Source organism: Drosophila guanche, unplaced genomic scaffold (assembly GCF_900245975.1).
Source record: "Drosophila guanche unplaced genomic scaffold, DGUA_6, whole genome shotgun sequence".
In the NCBI taxonomy this organism is placed as follows: Eukaryota; Metazoa; Arthropoda; class Insecta; order Diptera; family Drosophilidae; genus Drosophila; species Drosophila guanche.
In genome coordinates this window covers 4,346,415-4,373,614 of record NW_022995753.1, presented here as the reverse complement: position 1 = coordinate 4,373,614, position 27,200 = coordinate 4,346,415, and the positions used below count along the sequence as shown (strand labels likewise).

The 27,200-nt window shown below is 49.3% G+C and overlaps 2 protein-coding genes across 2 annotated transcripts; one reads left to right on the top strand and one right to left on the bottom strand.

Annotated features, from left to right (window-relative positions):
* Positions 1 to 138: 138 nt before the first annotated feature.
* On the top strand, positions 139 to 1,224 carry LOC117588338 (protein CWC15 homolog). The gene is made up of 2 exons (XM_034279547.1): positions 139 to 374; positions 467 to 1,224. The coding sequence occupies exons 1-2, from the start codon at positions 244 to 246 to the stop codon at positions 1,089 to 1,091; spliced, it is 756 nt and encodes a 251-aa protein (XP_034135438.1). The 5' UTR covers positions 139 to 243; the 3' UTR covers positions 1,092 to 1,224.
* A 10,837-nt stretch (positions 1,225 to 12,061) lies between these two features.
* LOC117588598 (protein lozenge) lies at positions 12,062 to 26,288 on the bottom strand. Its single transcript, XM_034280002.1, has 5 exons — positions 25,329 to 26,288; positions 23,590 to 23,829; positions 19,228 to 19,341; positions 17,657 to 18,031; positions 12,062 to 13,289 (listed from the first exon to the last, which is right to left on the bottom strand). The coding sequence occupies exons 1-5, from the start codon at positions 26,116 to 26,118 to the stop codon at positions 12,217 to 12,219; spliced, it is 2,592 nt and encodes an 863-aa protein (XP_034135893.1). The 5' UTR covers positions 26,119 to 26,288; the 3' UTR covers positions 12,062 to 12,216.
* Positions 26,289 to 27,200: the final 912 nt, after the last annotated feature.

Here is a 27,200-nt window from a genome sequence, read left to right as displayed (position 1 = left end):
TGTTATTTATACAAATAAAAAGTTCAGCATTTATGTGTGTAATGTATGTTATTCTTAACTTAAATCGGTATCTTTCCGAAGATGAGAAGGTATATTTCGGTATATTTTTGAGGGTCACGCGGTATATGTCATCGATAAATCAGCGGCCACACTGGTGACAACCAAAACGAACAGCGAATTTCTGAAAAATATTTACATATAATTGTGTAAGTCGTCGCTGAGGCTAAAAAACGAACCCGAAATATGACTACAGCCGCACGTCCAACGTTTGATCCCGCCCGCGGTGGCTCGGGGCGTGGCGAAAAGGATTTGAGCGCTCTGAGCAAGCAGTACTCGAGTCGCGACTTGCCAGGCCACACCAAGCTGAAGTACAGGTAGGCAAACACATCGCAAAAGGCATGCGAGCATCGTAGGGCCTGCATTTTGTAGTTTTCAGTTAATAATTGTGACCGATAATCATTCGCAGGGAGCCTGGACAGGGCACCACCGAGGAGATCCGCAGCCGCGACTTCCGCAAGGAGCTGGAGGAGCGCGAGCGCGAGGCACGTCCTGGTGCTGCCTCGGGCAAGGCCCTGCCCTCGATCGTGCGCAAGGCCATCGAGGCCAACAATGCGGGCGGCAGCGCCAACAAGCGCAACAAGGTGGACGGTCAGGCCCAGCTGCTGCTGCAGCAGCAACAACAGCAGGCCAATCTGGATGCGGACGAGGCCTTGGACAACGAAAGCTCGGACTCGGACAGCGACTCGGACGACGATGACGCCGCCCTGCTGGCCGAGCTGCAGAAGATCAAGCACGAGCGCCTGCAGGAGACAGCCCGACGCGATGCCGAGAAAAATCGCGAGGACGAGCGCATCCGCATGGAGAACATCCTCTCCGGCAATCCCCTGATTAACTACGAGCCGGGCACAGCCGCCTCCGCAGCCGGACGTGCCTCCGGCCTGGGCGGTGACCTCAAGATTAAGCGCCGCTGGGACGACGACGTCGTGTTCAAAAACTGCGCCCGCTCGGCGCCCGAGAAGAAGACGCACTTCGTCAACGACGCCCTGCGCTCCGATTTCCACAAGAAGTTCATGGACAAGTACATTAAGTAGGAGCCGTAGCAACCCAGGAGCTAGAATTTAATTACAATTGTCTGTTAACGATTAAGAACGAGAAGATTTTGTGTAACTTTCGGCTGCTTTCTGCGGCCAATTAATTAAATTTAATATTTTTGTATACCACCTACATATGTATGTACGTACCTCTGCTGCGTCTCGTTCCCGCGTTACGTTCCTCCGAGTCTGACCCAGAGCCCGAGTTGCCTGACCGCGGCGGCAACGATCGACCGATGAGTGCGAAGGGCAGGCAACCTTAACCAAAGTGTGAAACCGCAAAAAACATCGGTAGCCAGTGGCAGAAGAACCAGCAGCAGCAACAGCAACAGCACATAGAGCAGGAGGGTGAAGCAGCAGCAGCAGCAGCAGAGTCAAAGTGGAACGAGGGGCATCAGCTACGTGAGCACACGAAGCGCATAAGAAGCGAACTGCCAGGCAGCGGCAGCGGCAATCATCATGAGAGACGGAGAAGGCAGATGACGATCATCATAAGGGCAATTGTCGCTGCTGATGAGGCACGAAGCAAAATCAATTTGCCAAAAGGAGTCGAGAGCCAGAGAGCGCAAATAACTTGCGTCAATTACGTCGATGCTCCGAGCCGAACAGCAGTTCCAGCAGCAAATGCAAATCATCAGCTGGCTGGGGAGACGAGGAGCAGGGCAGGCAAAGGAGGCTTGCCCCACAATTTCCACGCCTCTTTAATGCCCCGCACGCGGTCTGCTCTGCTCTGTCCCATCTGAACCTTAACATTGTCAATGAGACCACGTTTCAGCGGAGCAGAGACCCCGCTGGCACCGCTGGCACCGCTGGCCCCCGTCTGACAGCGACCAGTCGCGACCCCGCTCCCAAAGTTGACGAACGCTCAATTTTACGCTAATTCGATCAGAATCAAAATCAAACAAAATTATTCCCGGGCCAAAAGCCAGTCAGAGCGATGATCATGTTACACTAGTCAACAGGGTTTGGGGCTGCAATCGAAGGCGTAATCTGCGTTGATTTGAGTGCAGAAAATACACAGCTCCCCCCCACAGCGCCTAGAACAATCCTTGGCAGACAGCAGCTGGAAGCAGCTGCTGCTCTCAATTATTTTGCTCAGCAGTGTTGGGGAGTATGGATTGTGATTGACAATGATCATAAGAATCATGATGATTGTTGTTATTACGCTGCGGATTATGCTGCTTCTGTCTGCTGTCCGCCTCCAGCAGCAACAAGAATAATTTATTTCCTGCTTTGCGTTATGCATTCCCATTATTTGTGCATTCATCAAGAGGCAGGCTGACCAGGCCAGACCCTGGCAATCTGCGCTGCACTTTTCGGTAGTCGCCGCGCGCTAAATTGTGGCCACCGAGCAGGGGCCATGGACATGGCCAGCAAGTGAAGAGTGGAGAGTGTAGTGGAGAGTGGAGTGTGGAGAGTGGAGAGTGGAGAGTGCCGAATGGTGTGTGCAGTGCCATTGCCATGGCCTATCAATTGTCAGCAATTTTACAACTGCATAAACTTGCAACAAAAACAACTGCAGCGTAAATATGGCAACCGACTGGATGGCGGAAATGGCCGGTCGCGGTTGCAAGTGACAAATAGCCAGGCGAGCGATGGCCGCTGCCGGAGTGGCAACAAAGAATGCCCAAGGGGTGTGGAATGACCGCGAACATATGTTTCTGGCGCCACAGATGGGATTGATTCTGCTCAAAGCTTTATTGATGCCTATTTTGGGGCTTATATTGGGGCATCCACTGTACCAACGACTAGCAAAACATTTTCTTTTGTTTGTTATTTGTGGCAAGATGCACACACAGCGGAGGCAACACTTTATTTTTGCTTTAACATTTTATGGAATGCAAATTTGTGTCAGCTGTTGCCCAGGAGGCCTGGTGTCGGGCCGGGCAGAGTGCCAGGAGACTGGGGCAGGCTGGCCTGCAGGGTGCAGCTTGCAGCTTGGTCCTTGCTGCTGCTGTTGCTGTTGCTGTTGCTGGAACTGTGTAACTGATGCTGCATAATTTAGTTGACCAATTTACACTGGAAAATCGTTTGCCACTCTGAGTGCAACCGGAAACGCATGCACCCAAAAAGCCAATGCATTTTGTGGCCTCCACACACACACACACACACACACACACAGGCACAGGCACAGGCACAGGCACAGGCACCTCATGCCACACGTGCGAGGCATGTAGCATGAATATTTTTATTTGTATTTCTCTGCTTCCTCCTCTTTTGTTGGGGTCTGCACTTGACATATTTACTCGCCATGAACATTTGTAAATCGTCTCCGCTGCCAGACCAGACCCGACCCGACCAGACCAGAGAGGCATGAGAGGCATGAGAGGGGAAGGCAGCAACAGTATGGGGCATCAGCAACCGTGCGAGTTCATCAGTTAACGTTTAGGCAGTAGTTCTGGTGGGTGAACGCAACATTTGGGTTCAACTTTTAGCAACTTTAGCTGCAAAATCTCCGCCAGAATTGGTGCTCCTCTCTCGCTCTCTGTTTGTGTTAATGCCTGCTGGCCAACCTAATTCCGAGCTGAAGTTAATTTGATTATAAACCTATTTTCACCCACGCATCAATGAGCGAAATCAATGTACATGCCACACACACACACACACACACACACACACACACACACACACACACACACACAGACTCTGCGGACATGTGGCAGACCAGACGCATATTTCCGCAGCAGGCCGATGGGGCAGTCCAGGTGGAGTCCAGGCCATTGCCTGGTCGCGGCTAATGTCCGACTAATGCTTGAGCAGCTCGGCAACAGGTGGGGGGCTTGGGTGGGTCGCCGGAAATGCAAATTGCACAATTTTGGCTGGCAGGCAGGAGGCAGCAGGCAGGAGTTAGGCCTGAATGAAGGTGAGCAAAAACTAAAAGCTCATTTGCAGCTACTTCCGTTGCTAAATGAAAATGCATTTCCTGCTTGGAAAAGCGTTTAAGCCATTGGCCGCGTGGCAGTGGCAGGGGCAGGGGCAGGGTTATCCTTGCCTGCTGGGCAAGGGGCAGGTTAGACAGTGGGGGGTGCGGCTCCTCTTGTTGTCTGTGATAGAAGTTTTTATGCAAAATGTTGCGACATCTGTAAATGATTTGCTGCCATTAAAGGCAGGAGAAGGAGAAGGAGAAGGAGAAGGCATCCTGAGGCCTACGGTCCTGGTCCATGGTTAGTCTTCTGCGGCTCCATGTGGCAGCTCCTGCACACGCAGGACTCTAACTACTTCCTTGCTACGAGTACCGTCACACTTCCGGCGAACGGCAAAAGTCAACCGAAATGTACGAAATGCTGTGTGTCGTGCCACATGCCCCATGGGGCAATGTGGGGTCGCAGTTGGGGCTGGGCCGTTGGGGCAGGCAGCAAGCGGAGACGTAGACACAGAAAGAGGAACCTGTACGCTGGCCACAAAATGCGTTCCGTTTGCATTTTCTTTGCTGCCACCCCAACCCCTGGAGGGGCAAGAAAAACCGGCAAAAATCGGCCTGAATGCAGCAAACCAACGACTAGCGGATACGCTATGGGAAAACTCCAATAAACATGGACAAAAATGCAGAAAAGATTGCAAGCTGCTTCAATGATTGGATCGGGTCATGGCTAAGGAAAGTATTCCTGAGGGTGGCTCTGCCCAAAGGGTCATGTTCCTTGCTCTCATTCTCATGCATCCATTTAGAGTGAGAAATTGACCATTAAAACAGACAGCTACACATGTTGACAAAATGCAAGCGGGTAAAGGGTCTCCAAGGGTAAAGGGTCTGAGGTCTGAGGGACCACCCTGACCACCAGCTTCTGTTTCTGTTTCTGTGCCTGTGCCAGTGCCAGTGCGTGGGGCTCCAAGTGAATCGTTGTCGTTGCCAAGTGCTGCAATTCTCATTGCGATAATCAAATTGTAGGTTTCGTTGTCGTCTGCTCGATTGCTGTGGCATCCAGCGCAGAGATGGGCAAAGGGAAGTGGTTTTGGGTACAATGTCATTCCGATGGGTGCATGTCTGTGCCCTGTGCCCTGTGCCCTGTGCCTCTGTGCATCCGGTGAGTTGCTGCGGCCACACTTGGCCCAACAATTGGAGAAGAGCCCAAGGACCCAAGGACCCAAGCACCTGCATCCATTATGTCAGCCAATAAATAGAGGTAGTTAGAGCACCTTGCGGTTGTGGCCTCACTTTTCAATTTGAAAAATGCCTTTTGGTCAATCAGCTTCTGGGGCTAGCCCTGCCACCGCCACTGCCCATTAGAGAGCACTCCCTAGGGGTATTAATAGAACACTTACTACCACATATCGTAGTGCCCAGCTTCGTGGAAATCACACACGCTTCCGCGAATGTTTTGAGCGTAAAAACCGGGCGAGAGACTCCAGAACCATTCCAGAACGCTCGAGCAAAAGTTGCTCCGAAAGTTGTGCAAACATTTAGCAACAATATCCAAGTACCCAGTGCAGTGCACGGCCACAGAGTTTACTCATTCTGCGCATCATTTAGTTGTGGGTTTAGCCATAACAAGTTTCCACTTGAGCTGCTGATAAAATATTTTCCTCTCTGATTAGCGGCTAACTTGGGGCTCTTGACAATATGTGTTGTGCTTTTGGCTTGTTGCTTGTTTTCCCACACCTCCAGTCGACGAAAATCCCCCAACGTACACAAATACTCGCACTCGCACCCGCACGGATGACTCAATCTGGCACGCGCAAGTGTCTGCGACAGATTTGCACTGTCCGCTGTCCGCTGTCCGCTGTCCAGTACTCAGTACCCAATTAGCCATCCGTAGCGTATATTACAACAGTTATAGAGTCGCTAAAAACCCCGATATTGTACATATGTGGCATAGCTGCAACCCCCCACAGAGCCACAGCCTAAGCCTCAGCCTGAGCTGATTTATGTTGCTTTTGGCTCGCCTGGGTAGTGTGTGGCAGTTGAGTGCTCTGTGGCGAGGTGCCACCAAATTGCCAATCTCTATTTGGCTCCTTCGAGTCTCCGCCAGATGCTTGTGGCTGCGGTTGCACCAAATATCCTGCGTTAATTGTTAATTTGCGTTTGTTGCTGCTGTTTTCGTTGTTGCTGTTTTGCGGGCATTACTGGGCACGCTGGTGCTTTGGAGTTTCCATTCCCATTGATCGGCATCGGGCTGTGCATATTGATGAGAGAGCGGCAGCCAAGCCAACCGCTTGGCTCTTGGCTCTTGGCTCTTGGCTCTTGGGTTACGTGCAGGGGCTCAGCATTCAGCGTTCCGCTGCCTCAATGGGCTGTCGTTTACGATGAAATCGTCATCATCGCTGTCGTCAATTTGGCTTTGGATGATTCACGGGCAACCAGATTCGTGGCCAGGCTTTGGGGAAGTCATGCCCATTTTATATGAATTACTTTGTATATTTTGTAAGCCTTTGTGATGGAGAGAGCATTTGCTATTCGACTTTTAGGCAAGAGACAGTACAAAAAATATTAATAAATAAACTGATGCGCTTTTGCCTGGGGGGTTTGCCCCAGAACGTGCAACAGATTCTGACCGATACGGGCACAGAGACAGAGCCGACCCTTGCCTCACCACAGACACACAGAGCCAGAAGCTAACTCCCATATTTGTGGTCAATGGAAAGCGAAAGTGATTGACAAATTCGCTAAAAATGCCATTTCATGGAAAATTCTTGTGGAAATCAAAGCTTAAAATCAAAGCTGCATCCAATTTCGTTTTTTGTTCAAGGTAAACAGTCGCATAATCATTGAGACAAGTTTGGTAATCAAATATCAAACGTAATGGATACATGTGAAGCTCTTTCGCTGCCTTAATTTGAGCTATTGGGGAGGAGGCTCCGGTCAGCCCAGTAGGGAATATTTTGATGTAAATATGTACACACACAAACACACACACACAAGCATGTGGAAAATGTAATTATTTTCATTTGATTTTCATTTTTCAATTAGCCAACAAATAAATTTGCTTATCCCATTTTGGTCGTTCCCGGGTGTTTCTTTTTTTTGGTTTTTGTTTCCTTTTTTTGTTGTTGTGTTACTTGAATATATTTTTTATTTATTTGTGTTGTTGTTGTTGTTGCTGCTGTTAGCTTATTATTTTATTTGCATTGCGTATATTTAATAAGCGGTTTGGCAATCCCTGCAACAACAGCAGCAACATCAAAGCGAATGCGGTTGGGCGCCAGCAACAACGGCAGCAACAACACGCTGAGGCTGCGGCAGAACGGCGCCAAAGGAGCAGCCGACAGAGAGGCAACGGGAACAACAAATTGGTGCTAAAATAATCAAAAGGCTAATAAAGTAGCTATAATGATGTGGCATCAACAGCAGCAGCAGCAGCAGCAGCGACAGTGTCAGTGGCAACCAGCGCAGAGCACTAATCACTCAGCGCAAAGTTTGTGTTTTTTTTTTGTTTGTTTTGTTTTTTTTGGATGCTGCCACAACAAACCGCTAATCAAGTTCACAGGTAACCCACCATGCCTCTGTCTCTGCCTCTGGTGCGCATCATCGAGTGCTGCTGGGCTGCGTGGCGTGTGACAGGAACTGGAATGGGCAACAGGCACAGGAACAGGAACAGGGACGGGCAACAGTGACCGCACTTACACCCCGCACTGGTGGGCCCCGACGTGCGTCGTGCGTCGATGTGCCCCTAGAGATGGCCAAGGCGTTACCTGATCTGATCGCATCTGGTTTCACTTTTTGACTTTGACTCTGGGAATAATCTATGAATCAATATCTGAGGCTATCTGTGCTATCGTCGATCCAGCATCGGCTTTATCATCTCTCCATAATATTATGGGCACACGCAGATGGCATTGGGTCCATCTCCAATCTCCAATCTCCAATCTCCAGGTCGAAATCGTCCATCTCCGATGATTCATTGCATTTCGTTTTCTAGTATTTTGTGGCTCATCTCTCTAATGGTTACGATTATTATATTCCATGCGTTCCTGGCGGTGTTCCTGTGTTTCGATTTCTGCATATTCCATGTGTTTCCACGTGCCATGCCAATCCATTCCTTTCCAATAGAATTCCAATTCTGTGTAAATTTCATCTCATCCTGTTTTTGGATGGTTGCTGGCGCATTTTGTTGTTGTTGCTGTTGCTGTTGTGCGCTGTCGCTGTGTTTGATGCGTGTCTGACACATGCCAACACATTAGTCGCGTCGTGGCATGCCCCCAGCCCATGTCCCCCCCCTTCTGCCGTCACCAACCGCCCGGCTGTCTGCCATGGCGAGGCTCCCGCCTCTACGAGCATGTGGCAGTGTTTTTGCTGCTGTTGTTGCAACTAATTTTATTTGCTGCCCAACAAAAAGTCAAAAAGGCAAATTAGGCAACACAGAAATTTACATACGAAATCGAGGCATGGACATGGGGCCGGGTGTTCCAGGTGTTCTAAGGACCAGGACCGGGCCACCAGTGGCAGTTGAAAATTTTGGCCAAATGGCCGAACGGTCGGCATGCGTGCCGCCAGCTCTGACAGGCTAATGAGTAGGAGGGGTGGAGTTGGAGGTGGAGGTGGAGGTGGAGTGGCTTCAATCTATCCAGCCGCAGTAAAGCAAGGTTAGAGACCCTAAGTCTGGGTTAGTCTGGTCAGTCACATTACTCATACGCGGCGTGCTCCCTCCACATGGTCATGCCATGGCCAGAGCATACGTCACGTGTGGGTCGGGTGATAGGAAAAGCCCTCAATCTGGGTTAAGCAAATCAGTTGAATAAGATATTTATTAATACATAATGCTCGTGAGTCGTACAGCCCAGCCAGCTCAGCCGATCTGAGGTCGATTTCGATCGATTCCACCACACATGACACAACAAAATATCTGAATATCCCCTGCGTGTCCAGTAATGCGTTGGCCAAGCTGATGATAGACAGGATCAAGTACACACATACACACACACATACGTATATTGGGGTTGGCTGTAACTAATCGAATGCAAAAAGCGACCCAAAACCCAGCGATCCAATGAATCATTTCGCCTTGCCACGGAATTTTGCTGACAAAAACCAACCATCTAAGAGCGCATTATAAGCGTCTGCTGAATATAAGAGCGACTTTGTGGAAGAGAGCGGGTCAAGTGGCTGAGAGAAACAGAGCAAGGGAGCAGAGCTAACGGTTCTACCGGTTTAAGGTAGTTCAAAGTGGGATACTTAAACCAAGTGGTACATGGGTAGTTGTAGCCGTTAATTTAGAGACTGATTTAGAGTCAGCTGTTGATGCTGATGCAAGGAATATTATTATGTATATAAATATGTACATATATGTAGGTACATATGGCCTGATGGCCTCTTTATTAGTTCGAAATTCCGTTGGTCGATATCGCAGGGTATACAAAATCCCACAAGTGCGTCGCGTTTCTTGCTTGCTCTTTGTCAGCGTCTCTGCTCTCTTTGATTGTTCTCTCTTGTTCAGCTCTGATGCGTTCCTCTCTTAAGGGTGGGTGGATACCTTTGCGGTGCTCGTTCGTGGCTTCGTTTTTGTTGTCGTTTGTTGGCTTGGCTTGGCTTGGCTGACTTTTTGCTCTATTTTATGGTCTTGTTTTGTTTTATTGTGTTTGTTTTGTACTTGTTGGCTGCACGCAATTGTGGGTGGCGCTTAGACATCTCCCGAGACTCGAGACGAATGCCGCTCTCACGAATGTGTGTGTGTTGCTTGCCTCAATTTCATTTTTGTTGGTTTACTTGTTAAAAACACGCACCAGAAAATCACAAAACAAAAAATTCACTTCAACTGGTTACTAGCGCTGGTGGGAGCTGGTGGCTAAAAGTATGTTCAAACTAGCACAGTTACAGTTAGGCTGTACATATACCGTTACAGTTACATATGTACATACAAGATATGTGTGTACGTGCCTGTGCCAGCTTAAAGCATTCGCTCCTCGTCGGCACCTCGCCAAAGCAAAGTCGACCAACCAATTGTCTGGCGCGTGGCAGAGTGAGATGGCAAGTAACTCAACCTTCGCTCTCCTCTCTGTTTGCCGTTTGCCGTTTGCCGTTTACTGCTTTGCTTTTCGTTTCTTTCATTATTTGGGTTTATTCCGTTATGCTACTTAAGCGGACCCAACTGCACAGAGATGTGTTCGAGAGTGGGTGGGGGGGGGGGGAGACAAGTCAGAAAGTTTTAAGAGGAGTTTTTTGTCTAATTTCGTACATTGCTGTTGCTGGTTTCGGTCCACTTTGCGGCACAAAAGCTAATGAATGACAAAAACAAATGCACACAGGGGAGAGTCAGAGAGTCAGAGGAATGTCATGGCATTGTCGGAGAGGATCTTGGACCCATACCCATGCTATTCATGTGCTGATCCATTCATCCTTCCATGCAGCAAGGCAGCTGCCTTCAAAACACTCGACAGGGCCACCCAAGCATCAGAGCCAAGAGACAACTCATCTCATTTCATCCACACGGTAGCTGCAAGCCGAGCCCTAGCTCTACCCACCCTCCCCCCCCCCAGCCAGTATTAGCTCTGAGGCAGAGTTAATTAGCCCCTGAGCTGGGTCAGGCTTCGGCTGCGTCTTGGGGCCAAGCTAATTCAAGTAACTCAAGTCGCTCGCTCATCATAAACTGCGACAAAGCTCCTCTTCCCGGGCCTTTGTTCTGGCCCACCGCAAGACACTAGACACTAGACGCTAGACACTAGACACTAGAAACTAGATGCTCGGTGGCAGCCCTGGAGTCTGCAGAGCGCGGAGCGAGTCGAGAGTGGATCACTTACGCTGGAACATTGTGGAGTTGATTGGAACGCGTGTCGGGCTTCTCGCTGCAGCGGTGGAGCGGGGCGATCTTTAACGCTTGCCTGGATCCGGCTTCTCTAATGGGCCGCTGCGCCATACATAGGTTATAGATTATCGGCACGACCCGGACCGGACCGGATCGGATCGGATCGAATCGGATCGTATCGGAGCGACTCTCCTGTCTAGGGTTTCCATTTCGCAATTCGCCAAGACAAACTCTTGTGCCGACAATGGAACTGTCTTTTGCAATTTAACACTTGGCTGACTTGTCTTGGTCTCCGTTGCAGCATTGCAGCATTGCAGCAACAATGGCGGCGGCAGCACCTACTTGTACTGGAGAGAGAGCTTCTGCCGTGCCGGGGAGAGGTGTGGGTAGGTGTTTATTTATGCCATGGGACGACCGCAAGAGGCTCAAAATGGAACTAGAGCTGCTGCTGCCCGAGATCGGATCATCCCGACAGACAGCGATAGAGAGAGAGAGAGAGGGAGCTGGAGCTGTGCCCACTTTGTGGTTCTGTTTTTTGCAATAATTTTTAATTTATTATTTACACGCACATTTGTAAGGTTTCGTTTCGTTTCGTTTCGCCCCACCAAAACAAGCAAAAAAAAAAAAAGGTGCAATTGTTGTTTCCGTTGCTTCTAATCTCAAATATGCGCATAATTAAGCGATGGTTTTTGGTTTTTGGTTTTTTGTTTTTAGGTTGTATGTGTCTATTATTCTTTTATGGTTTTGCATTATAGCAGTGTTTTTTTTTGTTTGTATTATTTTGTGGTTTGCAAATACTTTTGCATAATTGCCCAAAGTTTTCTCTGTTTACACACTGAAAACCGAGAGAAGTGCATTTATGTGTGGAATACACGGCTGGAATGATGAAAAAGAAACCAATTGACACCGAAACACCAACAAAACTCTGCTTGCAAGGCGTTTAAATAAATACGATAACTTTATTTGTAGTCTTCTCTCCATCTTTGCTTCACACACACACACACACACACACACACACACACACACACACACACACACACACAGATACACAAAAAGTAACAGCAAAAAAAAATGTATACATCGATTTATGGACATGCATTTACATATGTACATATGTATGTACTATGTATTTATGTACTTAAGGCTAGCAAAAAAAAAATGGTTGTGTTTCCGTTTCATGTTTGAACTAGAAGCTAGGGGAATGGGCTCTTCCATTAATGAATTATGTACAGCTTACAGATACATTTACATACATTTTACATTTTACATTTACATTTACATAAATTTATTCCTAGAACTACAAAAAAAAAACAAAAAAAATTGTACAGTTCTGCATCCCAAGACTCCTTTTTGCTTGGACTTCAGTTCAGCTCGATGTGGAGAAAGGCTCGTGGCGGAGGCGGAGGCGGAGGTGGATGCCTCGCCGGCATTGGCACCGCTATCCGGTTGGGTCAATAGGGTCGCCACACCTGAGTGAGATCACCCACATCCTCGACATCCCGCGGTGCCTCAACACCCACACCCACACCCACACCATCGCCCTGTTCCGCCTGCTGCTGCTGCTGGTGGGGAAGCTGATTGTGATGGCTGAGATGGTAGCTTTGGTTGGACGCCTCCGATGTCTGATCCTGCGTTTGCTGAAGCTGCTGCTGCTGCTGCTGCTGCTGCTGGTGTTGCTGTTGCTGTTGCTGGTGGTGCTCCTGGTCGCCGGTGAGACCACCCACCAGGCCACCACCGGCTCCACCCAGTCCGATCTCGATGCTGGAGCGACTGCCGGTGAGGGAGCTGATGGTCAGCTGCTGGTCGCTGGCAGTGCCCAGATACTGCTCCAGCTTCTCGCTGCTGTGCAGATGCAGATGGATCTGGTTCTGGTTGACCGTCGAGTAGAGTTGCGGGTAGAGCACCACGGGCGGGGGCGGTGGCGGCGGCGGTGCCGCAGCATGAGCCCCCGTGCCGCCGTACTGTGCCGATGCAGCCGTGCAGCTGCCGTACTGATAGTTGTTGTAGCCGTTCGACCAATTGTTGTAGCCAGCCCCCGCCCCATAGCCCCCGCCGAGATTCTCCAGATCGGACTTGGCCGCGCCAGCGCTCGCTCCGTAGCCGCCCGCCGTCTGATACGGATCCGCAGCGAATCCGTGGCCGTGCATTTCGGGCAGCACGGCGGGCAGGTGGGCGGCGTAGTTGCCGGCGTCCAGGCTGCTGGCCGTCTCATAGCCACTGCCGTAATGGTTCATGCCCATGCCCATGCCGACGCCCATGCTCATGCCGACACCGACACCGACACCGACGCCCATGCCCATGCCCATGCCGCCCGTGCCGTTGGTCACTGGAGCTGCTGCCGGCGGCGGCGGAGGCGGTGGCAGGGCCATCTGATGCTGCAGGTGATGCGCGTGGGCGTGTGCATGGGCGTGGGCGTGGTGGGCGTGCGGATGGTGGGCATGTGGATGGTGGGCATGGCTGTGGTAGTAGGCAGCCGCAGAGCTCGAGGATCCAGTCCATTCCCCGGCACCCATCAGATCGGTTTCTGCAAAAAGACAAACAGCAAGAGAGAGAGAGAGAGAGCGAAAGAGTGGAGTTAGTTGGAGCGAGAGACAGCCGGTGGCCAATTAACCCTTGAATGTAAATAACCCCCCAACACCCCCCCACCCAATCCAGCCAAATGGTTGGTAGAAATTTTCCAGCTTGTCAGTTGCACGCTTGGGGCGTGGCCGAGGCTTTAATTGAAAACATCATTTCATATGCATGGCAACGACATCGATGGGGACATGCCCCATGTTGCGTGCCATCGCACATGTGTCTGTGTGTGTGTGTGTGTGTCGTTGTCCTTGGCAGGGTCCTCAGGTACACCTGTGCGGGTGGGGGCGCACTGGCACTGCATGCCAATGGGTTAAAGAAAATTGTCAGAGCCGCCAGAAGGCGCTGGGATAGAGCAAATTCCAAGACGCTGGCGACGTTGCCTAACAACAGCGGCACCAAAGCAGCACAGCGGGTGACAGGACAGACCCCTCATTGCTCTTAAATATTTTGATTAATTATGCAGCAAAGTCCAAAAAAGGTAGCGCCAAATATGTCGCTTAATTAATCAAATTCATTAGCAGCGACAAATTGAAGATTAGCTCAAAGCAAAGCTCAGTTCCCCAGGTAGAGAGATGGAAGGGAGAGGATTGGCAAGGAACGAACTTTAACTCCACGCACCACGCACCACGCACCACGCACAAATCCCATACCCGCTCCCATTCCCGTTCCCATTCCCATTCCCTTTACCCCTGTCCCAACTGCGACTGGGCGGTGTGGCCAGCGACTAATGAACGGTAGTGAAACATATCAAAATTGCAAGTTGCATGCAACTTTTTCACCCGGCACTTATCACATTTTAATGTTTCAATTAAGCCACAAATTGCGTTGCAACAACAGCAGCAGCAAGGGGAGAGCGGAGAGCGGTGGAGGATGAGGAGTGACTACCGCAAGCTTAGGCAAATGAGGTTGCAATGAAGCGAAACGCACAGGATGAAAGCCAAGTTAGCGAGAGAGAGGGAAAGCAGGAGGTCAGTGCCGTTCAGACGGTGTAATTTTCTGTTGGCACGTGGAGTTATGTGGCCCAGGGTGGAGGCCAACCAGCCAGTCAGTCAGCCATGGGCGCACCTTGATCCCAGAGCCACCCCATGCATGGCCCTCTTTAATTGCGTATACGCACTGTTTGCCATTGCCGTAGAGAGAGAGAGAGCGAGAGAGCGAGGGATAAGAATTATCTTAGGACAAAGTGTAATCTTGCACTTCCTCCAGCAGATCCCACGGCTGATCCAACCGGATATCTTCGATTTTCACCTGCCTGCCCTGCCGATATCGACACGTAGCCGCTCGGGGAAGCAAGGGTGACTTGGGGGGCTGGGGGGAGGGGGCCTGTTCCTGCAGCGGATGCATTCAACAAAAACCACAACGCTGATAAGTTTGGTCGACCCAAAGTCCTACAGCAAAAGGAGTGAGCAGAGGCGGCACAAGAATCGAACAGTGTCTCCATCTTGGCACAGAGACAGAGACGGAGACAGAGACAGAGATTCAGATGAGGAAGAAACAGAAAAAACAGAGCAGCAGACGGATGAGTGAAGAAGCGAAATGCTGACGAGGATCTAGAGTCTTGAAGTAATTTTAATTAAAGTGCGTCTGCCTGTCTGCCCGTCTGCCTATCCCCTACAAAGTAACAGCAAAAGAACTTAAAAAACAACAGCAAAAAGTGTGTTGCTGCTGCTGCAAAATGGCGGCGTGGCAGAGCCAACAACAGCGATACGAAACGGAAGTGAGTTTGCGGTTTTTCGGTACTCTCGACTCTCGGTACCCACTCTGGGCATTGGTATTGGTTTTGGACTCGCTTCTCAGTCTTTAAAGCAGAGAGCACAGGGGCCATGGGGGCCAGGGGGCCAGGGGGCAGGCAGCTGCGGCCATTGATGGCTTTGTTGGCCACAATTTGCTGTTTTATGGGCCAAAAAGATTTCATTTCAATGTGTGACATTGTTGTTGCTGTTGTTGCTGTGTGTGTGTGTGTGTGTGTGTGCCCCTCTCCCATCTCAGGTGTTGCCTGCATCTTGCAACGTGGCTTCTGCGGCTGCGGCTGCAACAGCTGCGCAACCGCATTTGGATTGATTTGTGGCTTAGAGCACACCGAAAAAAAAAGAGCCAACGAGCCTCAGTTCCAGTTGCAGCCACAGGGCACAGGCAGCCCCCAGCTTACACCTCGTCTTCGCCTTGGCTGAATTTACATATTGCACACGCTCTCAGAATCTCAGGAACTCAGAGTTGAAGCCTCCAAAAAATATTTAATGAATGCAAACACGAAGGCAACAGCAGCAGCAGCAGCACCTGGAGCTGGCACATAATGATGATGGAAGGAAGTACATAAGCAACGAAGAAAGATCCTCTCCAGGCTCTGGCTTTGTCCAACAATTAGAAACAATTTGAAATTCCATTTCATTCCATTCTACCCTTTGTAGCTGTGCCCCCCATTTTCGTTGTTTCATTCGGTTGTTCCATTTCCATTTCCATTTCCGTTCTGCAAAGTTTCTTGGACTTATCTGTGGATCTTATACCTTTCATCAATTATCATTTAACGCTTAACGCTTCCCATTTCCCATTCATTCATTCCATGCCATAATCCTAGCCTGAACTTCTTTGAAATTCGCAATAATTTCCGCTGAATTTTCGGATCTTTCTTGGATCTCCTTGCCCCTTCGCCGACATTCGCTGAACTCGCTGTTATTTTGTGTAAATTAACAGCTAAGCGCCACATTTAAATATTTATGACTTAACAACAACAAAATATTAATAAAAAAAACTGCCAGAGTTTTTTCCCCATTGACGCTGCTTTGATTCCGATTCCGATTCCGATTCCAAATCCAATTCCGACTTCGACTTCGACTTGGATTTCTCGCGCTTCGGGCATTTCCGGACATTTCAACAGCAACAACAAAACAAAGCAAAAACCAAAACAAAACTCACTCCAATCCAATCCAAAAAATATAAAAAGAAAAAATCAACCAAAATCGCATTGCATTTGTTGCTATTGGGTTTTGACTAATTGAAAGACGAAAGACGAAAGACGACGACCAAGACGATGTGTCATTCCGTATTGACAATTTATTTACGTTTATTTGGCCAGAGCATCGTTGACTCGTTGGCTTTTGCCTTCAACCAGTTACACCAACAATGAAGCATCTAAAGCGGGAAGCCAACTAAAGAGGGAAAGCCTGGCCTGGCATACCCTAGCAGCGGCATGGCGAGGCCCAGTGATGATGGCTCTCGGGAAATATAACTAGAAGAGGTTACACAGCTGACTGCTGGCTGAACATCGATGTTTTTCCATTGTAATTCCAAACAGAATTATTCAGTTTATTCAGAAGAGTCAAATACTCTGCACAGTAAAAACTGCAACCCCCAAGTGGCGGCTGGGCAGGCGTTGGCCACAGTTGGCTGGGACTGCCTTGGGGCAGGGTATTCAAAAAGAAACATTTATAAATTAATTAGCATAAGCAAAACGCTTCGCGTCTGGGCTTAACACAGCAGTTTCTGCTTCAGATTCGTCTAGTTTGAACCTGGCCACTGCCGCTGCCACTGACTCATGTCTGAGTCAGAGGCCGGTTCCAGCTCCAGCTCCAGCACCAGCTTCGATTTTTGGTACATTTTTACAGCGACACCGAAATTAATGCAAATTAAATGAAGCCAACGAAATGTGTGCAAATGAAATTTTCCATTTATTTTCAGTCATTCAGAGACTGATGGATTAGCCAAGATTCACTCTCAGTCGCTGTCTTGAGCCAGGCCTCCCCCTAGAGCCTCTTGCCCCCAGAGACAGGCACTTGTTCCTCAATGAAGAGTTGTTTCTTCCCCCTTTATAGCTGTGGTTGAGGTGCAAATTGTGGCATTTTCATCGGGCATCGGGCATTGGAATGCCATTCAATGAGTGCATTTTAGGCACGCAAAAAGTTAATTATATTCAATAATTGTAGGGAAAGTTGAATCAGCATGTGCTGGGCATGGGGATAAATCGGGATAAATATTGTATTAATAATATAGACTTAGCGCTGAACTATTTTTAAGCTGAGATGCGAGAAAATAAATAAATTAGCGACTGGCCACTGCCACTGGCGATGAAGAGTGGAATGGAGCTGGAGGTGGGCTTTGGGGGAAGTATTGGGTGAATGGCAGCTTGATTAACTCAATTAAAACATTTGGGCACCGCCTGGTGCCAGTCAGCCAAAGCTACAGACAGACAGACAGACACAATGCGTGGCCAGATTTCAGCTCAAGTAAAGCTGAGGAAGGGATTTGATGACTTGGAATGAGGATTGGAATGGGGACTGGAATGGTTACTGGACTTATACGAGCATATCGAGCGCTTACCTTGGATGTGTGGCGCATTGGGCTTGTAGATCTGGCAGTCCGAGTTGATTGTACTATTCGGGGATGAGTAATTGCTGCTCAATTGTTGCACCAGACCAGCACCGCTGCCACTGCCACTGCCACTGCCGCTGCCGCTGCCATTGCTGACTCCAGCCACGCCCATACCGCCGATGTTGGTGGCGGTGGAGCCTGATGCTGCTGCTGCCGCTGCCACCGCTGTGGCTGCCGTGGCCGCAGCCGCCACCGCTGTCGTCGCGGCTGCCACTTTGGCCGAGCGCCGGAGCGTCTCCAGCTCGTGCAGCGTCTTTGGGAAGCCGTCGATGTAGGGCCGCTGGCCCAGGCCAAGGGCGCGATAGTGTGGACCGCCGGTGGGACCTGCCGAGTGTAATTAGTTACGCCTCAATTAGTGTTGCGACACACAAGGATAACGAGTTGGAGTTGGAGTTGGGAATTGGCGTGGAAGTGGGAGTGGGAGTGGAGTGGGAAGGATACGCCTTAAGACCTTAACTATTCTGAGAGAACTGCAACTCCATTTTGTTCCTTTGCTGTTGGCCTGGCTTGGCCCTCAACCGAACAAAAAGTCTTCGCAATTAGCTCAAACTCAAGGTGAGCCACTCAAGCTGTAGCTTGTAGTACCTTATATACCTTTATGTATATGTACCCATATACTACTACCCCTTGTGTGCATACGATGAACGATGCAGCGAAGACTTAAAAATGCAATAACAAAATATATGCATATCAAAAAAATGAAGATGAAGCAAAAAATGAATTCATATTGTAAATGTATATGCATTACACGAACTAAAAACTCAATACGCAAAATAACAACAACAACAACAACAACAACAACAACGAAAGCAACAAAAAGGTTTTCTTTGAAAACCGCAAAATTTTCAGAAACCGTAAGAAGCGGCAAAGGCAACTGGCAGTCAGTGCCCCACCCTGCTCTTGAGTCGGCTAAAACCGGCTGCACTTTTCAAACACCTTCCCCCGACTGACTTGACTGCTAAAATGGCTGCCATCGGCTGTCATACGATCCTCGATGATGCGCAGGAGGCGAACGCAGCGAGCATCGAGCCAGGGTGAGAATTGGAATGCGGAGTGTGGAGTGTGGAATGTGGACTGTGGACTGTGGAATGTGGAATGGCGTGCAGGCAAACCTTCTGTTCGAGTGGGTTGGGGGATTAGTGGGACTTAGAGGGATGTTTACCGGCCAATTGAGCAGATCGGCTCGGATCGGCTTAGCTATTCACATTGCTTAGACACTTGTCTAATGCGACTAACGCCTCTGGGCCACATGACACGCAAGCCGGAAAACACATGTTGCCAAACCCAAAACGCTGCGGGGTGGCCATGCCATGGCGTGCCGTTGCGTTGTCCTTTCTTTCCCCTGGCCACATCTTCTTTTCTTTTCTTTTCGATTCTGTGTTGTGAATAGTTGTGGCAAGTGATAATTGCTAATTGCCCAAAACAATGTTACCACTTCCCCACATTCATGTGTGCATATGTACATATGTATACATTTATGTATTTATGTAGATATGTATGTACCTCCTGCTCGCACTTACTTGTCTTGGAGCGCGGCTCCCGTGGTCCATCGACGGTGACTTTGATGGCTTTGGCGTAGGTTGCGACTTGCGGCGGACTCGTTGCAACGGTGATTGTCAGCGTAAAGCTCTTCCCTGCAGCAGCAGCAGCAGCATCATTGGCAACCAGAAAGAAAAGAGAAATATGAATATATGAATGGGGGCTTTGCCTTTTGGTCAAGCATTAAAAGTCGCTTCCTGATTTATGCGACGACGCACTCAATGGGCGGCTGCGGCTGCGGCTGCGGCTGCTACCGAATCAATTTGCAAGACACCAAAATCATCCCAGGAACATTCGCGCGTGTCTCTGTGTGCGTGTGTGTGCCGCTTACCCTTTGGAGTCACTCAGGTAGCTGGCTGCGAATGTTGATTTGTGACCCGGTTTACCCCTCTTACGCGTAGCATTAATCCAAGCAAGTCCAAGCAATTTTCAAATGGTTTTTAATAGTTGTAACAATAGTTGAACTTGCACTTTTGCAGGGCACTCCTTACTTCGGGCATTCCCCAGCTATCAGCCACTGCCACTGCCGCGGCTTGCGGTGCAATTTGTTTGAACTCTTGACATAAATTTAGGTTATCCCGCCTTAATGGCTGCCGCCAAAGTAACTCGCGGCAGCATGAACATAAAATTAAGAACTCTTGCAACCTGTCTTCCGCAGGAGTCAATGTTTCGGGGCAACATTGTGGCTTGGGGCTTGGCCAATGTTTGCACTATTTATGGCCGCGCGACTAGCCACAAAATGTATCGAAAGCATTCAATGAATTCCACTTTTTTGCGTGCTCTTATTTGCACTTTTTGACATTGTCATGAATTGCAAAACAAACAAATAAAAGTCTGTACATCCATTTGTACGTATGTAAATAATTGCACCCATAAAGGCGACATTGTTGTTGCTGTTGCAGACGCAGTTCCCGACCAACCCCATCCCTGTTGACCTGACCGCAGAAACCTCAGTCGCATCCACATTCACATCCAGCTGCCAACTGCTTGCTCCCATTGCACACCTACGCAGAGAGACAGAGCGAAAGGAGGCGCAGCAGAGAGAGAGAGAGAGAGAGAGAGGGGTGGGTTGGGGGTTTTACCATCTGCAAACACACAAGAGAGCTTGAAATTCTCTGCTGATCTTGCACAACTTTCGTACCTCGGCTAATAGTTCCAAACTAAACTCTTTGTCTCTTCCTGCCGCTCTGTGGCTGTAAAAGTAATTGAAGATTTGATCGCTCAATTCTGCTGCTGATGTCTGTCTGTCTGTGGGCGAGTTCATTAACCGAAGTCAAATCCGAAACGAAACGAAACGAAACGAAACCACGAAGTGCTCTCGGTTTTTGGGGACGAGTGGCGATTGCCTGAATGGCCTTAGATGCTACCCAATCACCCCCAACCCCATCTCCACTACCAAATGGCTGGCCATCAGTTAGAAAGCGTTTTGGGTTTGTCTACGAAATGTCTTCATTACGCCGTAAGAATTGGTTGGATAACTGAAACCGAAATGAAATCGGTGCCGTGCGTGTCTGTTCAGCTCAAAGAGAAAGAAAGATCCATCGAGAGGTGAACGCAAATTAATCAAAAAGGCAGCAGCAGCAGCAGCAGAAGAAAGAAATAAACTGTTAAATAGGCCTCAAGCGCGAGCTCCTTTTTGGGGGGTTAATTTTTCAAATGAGAGCAAACTGGAGCAAGAGCTGCCCCAAGTCCCAAGTATGTAAAAGTTCGTTAGGCTTTTGTCTTTGGCATAATGATAAAATATCAGGCTACGAGACGCCACTAAAGACCCCGAAATGAGAGCAATAATAAACATAATGGGCAAGGCAAACCCAACAATGGGCTAGGAATAGGCATAGAGATAGAGATGGAACTGTAACTGAAGTTGGACTTTGCTTGGGGGATTGTTGTGCAAGGCAAGCCGAGCCAAGCCGAGCCGAGCCCCAAATTAGTCATCATCAGAGCTGCAGTCTGTCGGAGAACGGAGAACAATGGTCACCAATGGTCCGATCTCATCCGATCCGATCTGAACCGATCAACGACTCATCTACTTACTCACGCACTCTAAGCAGCAGCAGCAGCACTCTCTCTCTCTCTCTCTCTCTCTCTCTCTCTCTCTCTCTATCTATCTATTAATAATTCTGTATGTAGTGTACGTCTAATTTCATATCTGAATCGCGCTTCACAGCTATGAGCAATCCGGAGTGTCCGATAGACTGACTCTAGCCCCCCAGCTCGGATCTGAATTATCGCAGCACAAAGTGCTGCAAGAAGCCTTTTCAATGGGAACCGAAACAAACAAACAAAAAAGTCTCTGTGGGAACCGAACACCGAGCTTTCGGGCGATAAGCTTTCCACTGATATCAGCCGGAATATGCGAAATGTGTTTATATGCAAACCTTTTGATAGTTGCTGGGAAACTCTGCCCACAAGGAAGTGAAGTGAGTGTGTGGTCAAGATCTGAGATGGATATGAAGAGAAGTGCGCATAGAGCTAGTAGGTTCCCAGCCTGATAGCGTCACAAATATCAAGGAGTAAACATGTGTACGATGAGTACAAAGTAAGTTCCATGTACGCTGACAGAATGCCACTGAATGGGCAGAGAAATTCTCTCAGTTTACTTTAACTCTCTCTCTCTCTCTCTCTCTCTCTCTCTGTTGAAGTATTTAAAATATTCATCCTATTAGCCAGCTAATAACTCCTTCCTCAACTCTTACTCAACCACTAAGTCGTATCAGGGACCGGTACCCTTTTCTCTCCTCTTTCCCTTGCCTTGAAAGCAAATCCTTTGGGCGCGTGTCCTTCATTTGCTGTGTGCTGTGTGCTGTGTGCGTGTCCTTTGTTTATTTAAATCGCATTGCCACCAAAGTCAAGTCCTTTGATATGATTATGAGCAGAATGCGGATGATGATGATGAGCGGCCGATAAGCCCAATCAACCCATCAACCAGTCCAAATCGGTCCAGCACTGTCCAGCTGTACCCATTGCCACATCAACATCAACATCAGATTCAGATTCAGATCTCTAGAAACGGTGGGAGGCGGACATTTACATTTCGATTTTCGGTTTGCTGACGCACAAATTAAAAACATGTCGACGCATGACAAGGCCAGGCCAGCACAGGCCAACAGAGAGGCGATAAGTTGCCACGCCCCACGGCGGACTGGGCTGTCAACCCAGTTATTAGCCAACGCAACCCACGGCAATCGGCAGCATACAGAGGAAAAGTCTAAGCGGTGGCCAATGCCGTGATGATGAGTCGGAGGAGCATGAACTGTAGTTTGTTCCGCTTTCTGCGCACTTCCAGGGTATGCCTGAGTCGGCCTCAGCCTTTTGCCTTTTGCCTTTTGGCGTTTTAATGGTCTCTTTGGTAGCTTTGTTTTTCTCGCTTTGTCATCTAATCAAAAATCGCTGCATGATGTCCGCTTCGCGATTCCACGACTGCACCCGCAGTGGGTGTGGGGGCGTGACCATTAAGCCAAGTGAACTGTTGCTGCTGCCTGTCGCTGACAATTTGGTCAACGTTTATGTTCTTACATCATTAGCTTGTTATTTGCATGCCTCTCAGTGTCGGTTTCAGTTTCAGTTGCAGCTTTTCAGCCTCTGTTCGGTTAGGGTCTAGCTCTCGGGTTGGTTGCTTGTAATTATTTTGTTTGGGCCTTTTTGCGGCACGAGCCGTCAATTTGCAGAGGTCGCAAAGGGGCAAGGACAAGGCAGGAGGAGGCGCGTCCATAAGCTGGGGCTGTTTCTGAGGCAGGGGACAGGGGCAAAGGCAACAGTTGCAGCTAATTAACCAACTGCTGCTGCAAATTCTATGCAACATTCGAGCAGGCTCTAGCCACGCTCGTGCTTCTGCCTCTGCCCCTGCCCAATGCCACATTAATTGTGGGTTCAAATCGATTACCAGGCCAGAACAGGACCAGGACCAGGACCAGGCCTGAGCCTGAGCCTGAGCCTTGCGTGACGTCTCCGATCCAAGTGCATATGGGGATATGGGTTATGGGACGATTACTCGCATTTCAATGGAGTGTTGCATGTTGGCCCGAGGCCAGCGCCAACTTCAGCCTAATGTGACGACTGCTGTACCGATCGGTGCCTCACTGCTGCTGCTGCTCGGATCGATCACAAGTAAGAAACACTTTTGGCATGTCAATCAATGCACTTCCGATTGGGAGTGGGGAATGGGCACCAACGAGCTTCCGCTCTCCGGGCTGGGCAGCTTGGGAGGAACTGTGAACTAACTGAACTGTGGGAAGGAGCAGGCAGGCAAAAAGGTGAATGTCCTCTGCAGCCATTATCGATTGTTCTAAGCTTAAATGATGTTTGGATGTGCCGATTGCTCATGGGGCAGGCATGTCACTCACCTCGTCCGCTGCGTCCCACGAAGCGGAGATCATTGAACTTGGCCACATCGTTCTTCATCTGGGCGGTACAGTTGCGCAGCTCGGCGCAGCAGTTCTCGTCGTTGCCGGCGCGAATGGTTACGTAGGTGCCGTCGCCGACCTCCGCCAGCGCAACGACCTTGAAGGCCAGCGGCAGCGTCTTATTGGAGCGCCAATGAGAGGGCAGGGCGGAGCACAGGAAGTAGGGATTGCTCGTGCGCACTGCAAGCAAAAAAAAAACAGAAAGGATGCCCCATGCAGGAGCAATGTTTCGATTAGCATTTGGTACCCCATTGTTCAGTTCATTAAATCATAATTAGAATGTGCAAAAGCGCTCAATTATTTATAGTTTTTTTTATTTATGACCGCCACCCACCACCACCAGTCCCGACCATCAATCATCCATGGAGTATTGCCAATGCCAATGCCAATGTGGAGGAGTGTCCGCAACCCGCCATCCGGTGGTGCATAATTAATTAGTCCGTCTAGGGATACCACGTCAAGTGGAGGTGATTGGAGAACTGCTGACTGACGGCTCAGTTCGAATGGTAGTGGGATGGAAAGGATTACTGCCAGCCCGGCTGACGTTTTGACATTTGACTTTTGACCTGGTGCCGAAAGTGGGCCAACCAAGCGGCGCCAAACAAATTCATTTGAGACTGCCTAAATTTAAGCACTTTGCAATCCTGATACATAATTATAGCTCATAGTTGCTGGAATGTCCTGTTTTCCTTATGCTTTCTCGATTCTCTGATTGAGAAACTTTCGAACGTTGCAATTCAATATCAAGTTCATTGAGTTGCAACATAAGCAGCCATGAACAGGATCTGCTTGCCGTAGGGATCTGGCTGTCAGAGATATTTATTTATGTATGGGAAAGCTGAGCGCTGCACAGGTCTGAACGGAGGGGGAGAGCTGAACGATGAGCTGAGATTTCATTAGCAGCTTTCATTTCGGGTCATTGATATCTGGCCGCAAGCAAAGTTCAACCAGGCAGCGTGGAGGGTAGAGTGGGGCAGGGCAGGGTAGGGGCTGCTCGAGTAAGGAAAGGCCAAAGACTCGTGCGTTGATATCAATAACAATTATTGATATCAATTTACGCATATTCATCATGTCTTGCCAGCGCCATCATCGTCATCATCACATCATCATCGTAAACAGCAGCAGCGGCAGCAGCAGCAGCGGCAAAAGGGACAACTTTGACATCATCATCCGTTGACATCGACAAGCGATGGAAAGGAATTGAATGGAATGGGATAATGATAATGATAATGCCGACGCTGAGGAAGCCTCAGAAGTGCATGTGCAAGGATGTGGCAAAGAGTCGGCAAAGAATGTGCTCACTGGGATCGGGTTATCCAGCCAGTGGATCATCACCAGTGATCCCCTCAATCTCAGCTTGGACACGAGCTAAACTTCTACCAGAGCGAGGCCATGCCAGAAAGGAAAGAAAGGGGAAATCGGAAACCCCAATAAGTACATACATACATAAGCAACGACCAGCAATAGTTATACTTAGAGTCAGGATACACTCAACACATTCCACAATCCCAGGAGTTCGCCTCATTGAGGCTTATTTAAATATCCTTGGAACCAACTTTAATTAAGGATCTTTCTTTTAGGAGACACTAACAAACGGACTGCTGAACAAATGATCTATAGCTGACTCTGAATTAGTGCACTGTCAATAAATTTAAGATGAATTTCCCCTGCCCACTCACCTAGCTCTCCGGGATGCTCTTGCTGCCGCTTCAGTACCAGCCTCTCCATCCACAGCAGATCCTGATGCACTGCATTGTTGTTGTTGTTGTTGGCCCCAGTGGTGGTGGTTGCGGTGGTGGTGGTGGTGGTGCTACTGCTGTTGCCCCCACCACCACTGTGTCCACTGTGGGCCGTGCCATTGCTGGCGCCACCTGTTGGCGAGCTGCTGCCCACACTGGCACTGCTTGAGGGCAGAACCTCGCACATCACCGAAGCGGCTGCGGCAGCGGCAGCGGCGGCTGTGGACGCTGTGGCGGCCACAGATGATGCCACCGACGGGGCGGCAGGTGCCGTCGCGGCTGTGGCCCCTTTGTAGTCCCCCGGCGTGGTCCAGCCGTTGCCGGTGGGCGAGGTGGAGGAAGTCACCATACTGTGGTGAGACGGATGAGCCGCGTGGTGGGGATGATGCGGGTGGTGGGAATGCTGCAGGTGCTGCAGGTGCGAGTGCGAATGCGAATGCGGATTTTGGGTGTAGTGGTGTGGGTAGGGTGGGTAGTACGAGTGTGGGTGGTGGCTGCCGACGCTGCTGCCGTTGATGCTGCGCGCCAGGCGGCCGGGACCGGCGATGCTAACGGGCGCCACAGTGGCACAGCCCGCGTCGCTGGCGGTGAGATCGCTTTGGGCTGTGGACTCTGCAACTGCTGCTGCACCCGTATGGAGCCGTCGGACGCTGGATCTTCCCCTGGACCTGCTGCTTCTGCTGCTGGACTGTTGCGTTCTCGGGTCGCTGGCCAATAGATGCAAATGCATTCGGCGCGGCCCTCGGATTAATTCACTTTGATCTTTGCTGCTCCCTTTCTTCTCTTTTCTGCCCTGTTTATCAGTCTACAGTGCGGGCTGAAGCCGAAGGGTGCTTATCGACTGGACTGGACGTGGCTGCTAGTGGGAATGTTTTGTTTTGTTCATTCATCCGTAAATCCTTATCTCTGGAACCACAAAAACAAAAACATAGCCGATAGAATCAAAAATTGATTGATTTTGTCACAATTACAACTCGTAACAGCAGAACACAGCTGAACTGAACATAATAGAGTGGGAACGAAACAGAACTGAAGAGGACCGATCGTCCATTTGGCCATATGTTTCCGCCCGCTGCCTACTTTGAGGCGCCGCAAACTCGCGCCATTCCGTTCCGTTCCGATCCGTTGTGACGATCGTTCCGAAAAATTAGTCACAAAAATTAACACTGGAATTAGTTCGCTGTCGAGCATTCCCCGCATAGATGATCTCTGCGCTCCGCTTTGCACTCCACGTTGTTAATATAAACAAACATTGTGCACAATTTACATATGGGTCGAATGTTTAATAAACATGCATCAGAAAATGTTTGTTTGCTTTATGGAAACTCGATAGCTTTTGGCTGGGGCCGGGCCCCCCTTTTGCTGTTATTATTTTTTTCGGGAATTCCATTCACATGAGAAATAACACCAGCAATGAAATCTGAAGTTATGGAATAACTTAAAAATCTTTTTTTAAATGTTTACTGAAGTTTGCCGGGAATATGCTCAGGATTTCGAGGATACTTTTGAATTATTTGTATCGGCTGTAGTATTCCGGTTTATAACACTTTTCAGTTCACTTTCTTCAAAGTTGCAATATTTGGCGCCTTTTTTTTATAAATTTACATCTTTGTTTCTACTCACACACACAGACACAGGCACAGACACAGACACAGAAACAGGAACCCACACGGATATGGGGAAGAGTGGGGTTCCCTCTTCGCACAAAATAGTTGTTTCAAAAAAAAAATGAGATCGATCACACAAATGCGGTTGGATAGATCTGGGCGGGCACACGAGCAGAGCATGTGTGGGTGGGTCGAGCAGGTGCGC

What these genes read in the sequence shown, in the direction of transcription:
- LOC117588338 (XM_034279547.1), top strand. Translation starts at nt 244, where the DNA reads ATGACTACAGCCGCACGTCCAACGTTTGATCCCGCCCGCGGTGGCTCG. An exon ending in CACACCAAGCTGAAGTACAG is followed by an intron (nt 375 to 466) that starts GTAGGCAAACAC and finishes AATCATTCGCAG; the next exon opens with GGAGCCTGGACAGGGCACCA.
- LOC117588598 (XM_034280002.1), bottom strand. Translation starts at nt 26,118, where the DNA reads ATGCATTTGCATCTATTGGCCAGCGACCCGAGAACGCAACAGTCCAGC. An exon ending in CGTGGGACGCAGCGGACGAG is followed by an intron (nt 19,342 to 23,589) that starts GTGAGTGACATG and finishes CTGCTGCTGCAG; the next exon opens with GGAAGAGCTTTACGCTGACA. An exon ending in CAATGCGCCACACATCCAAG is followed by an intron (nt 13,290 to 17,656) that starts GTAAGCGCTCGA and finishes GTCTTTTTGCAG; the next exon opens with AAACCGATCTGATGGGTGCC.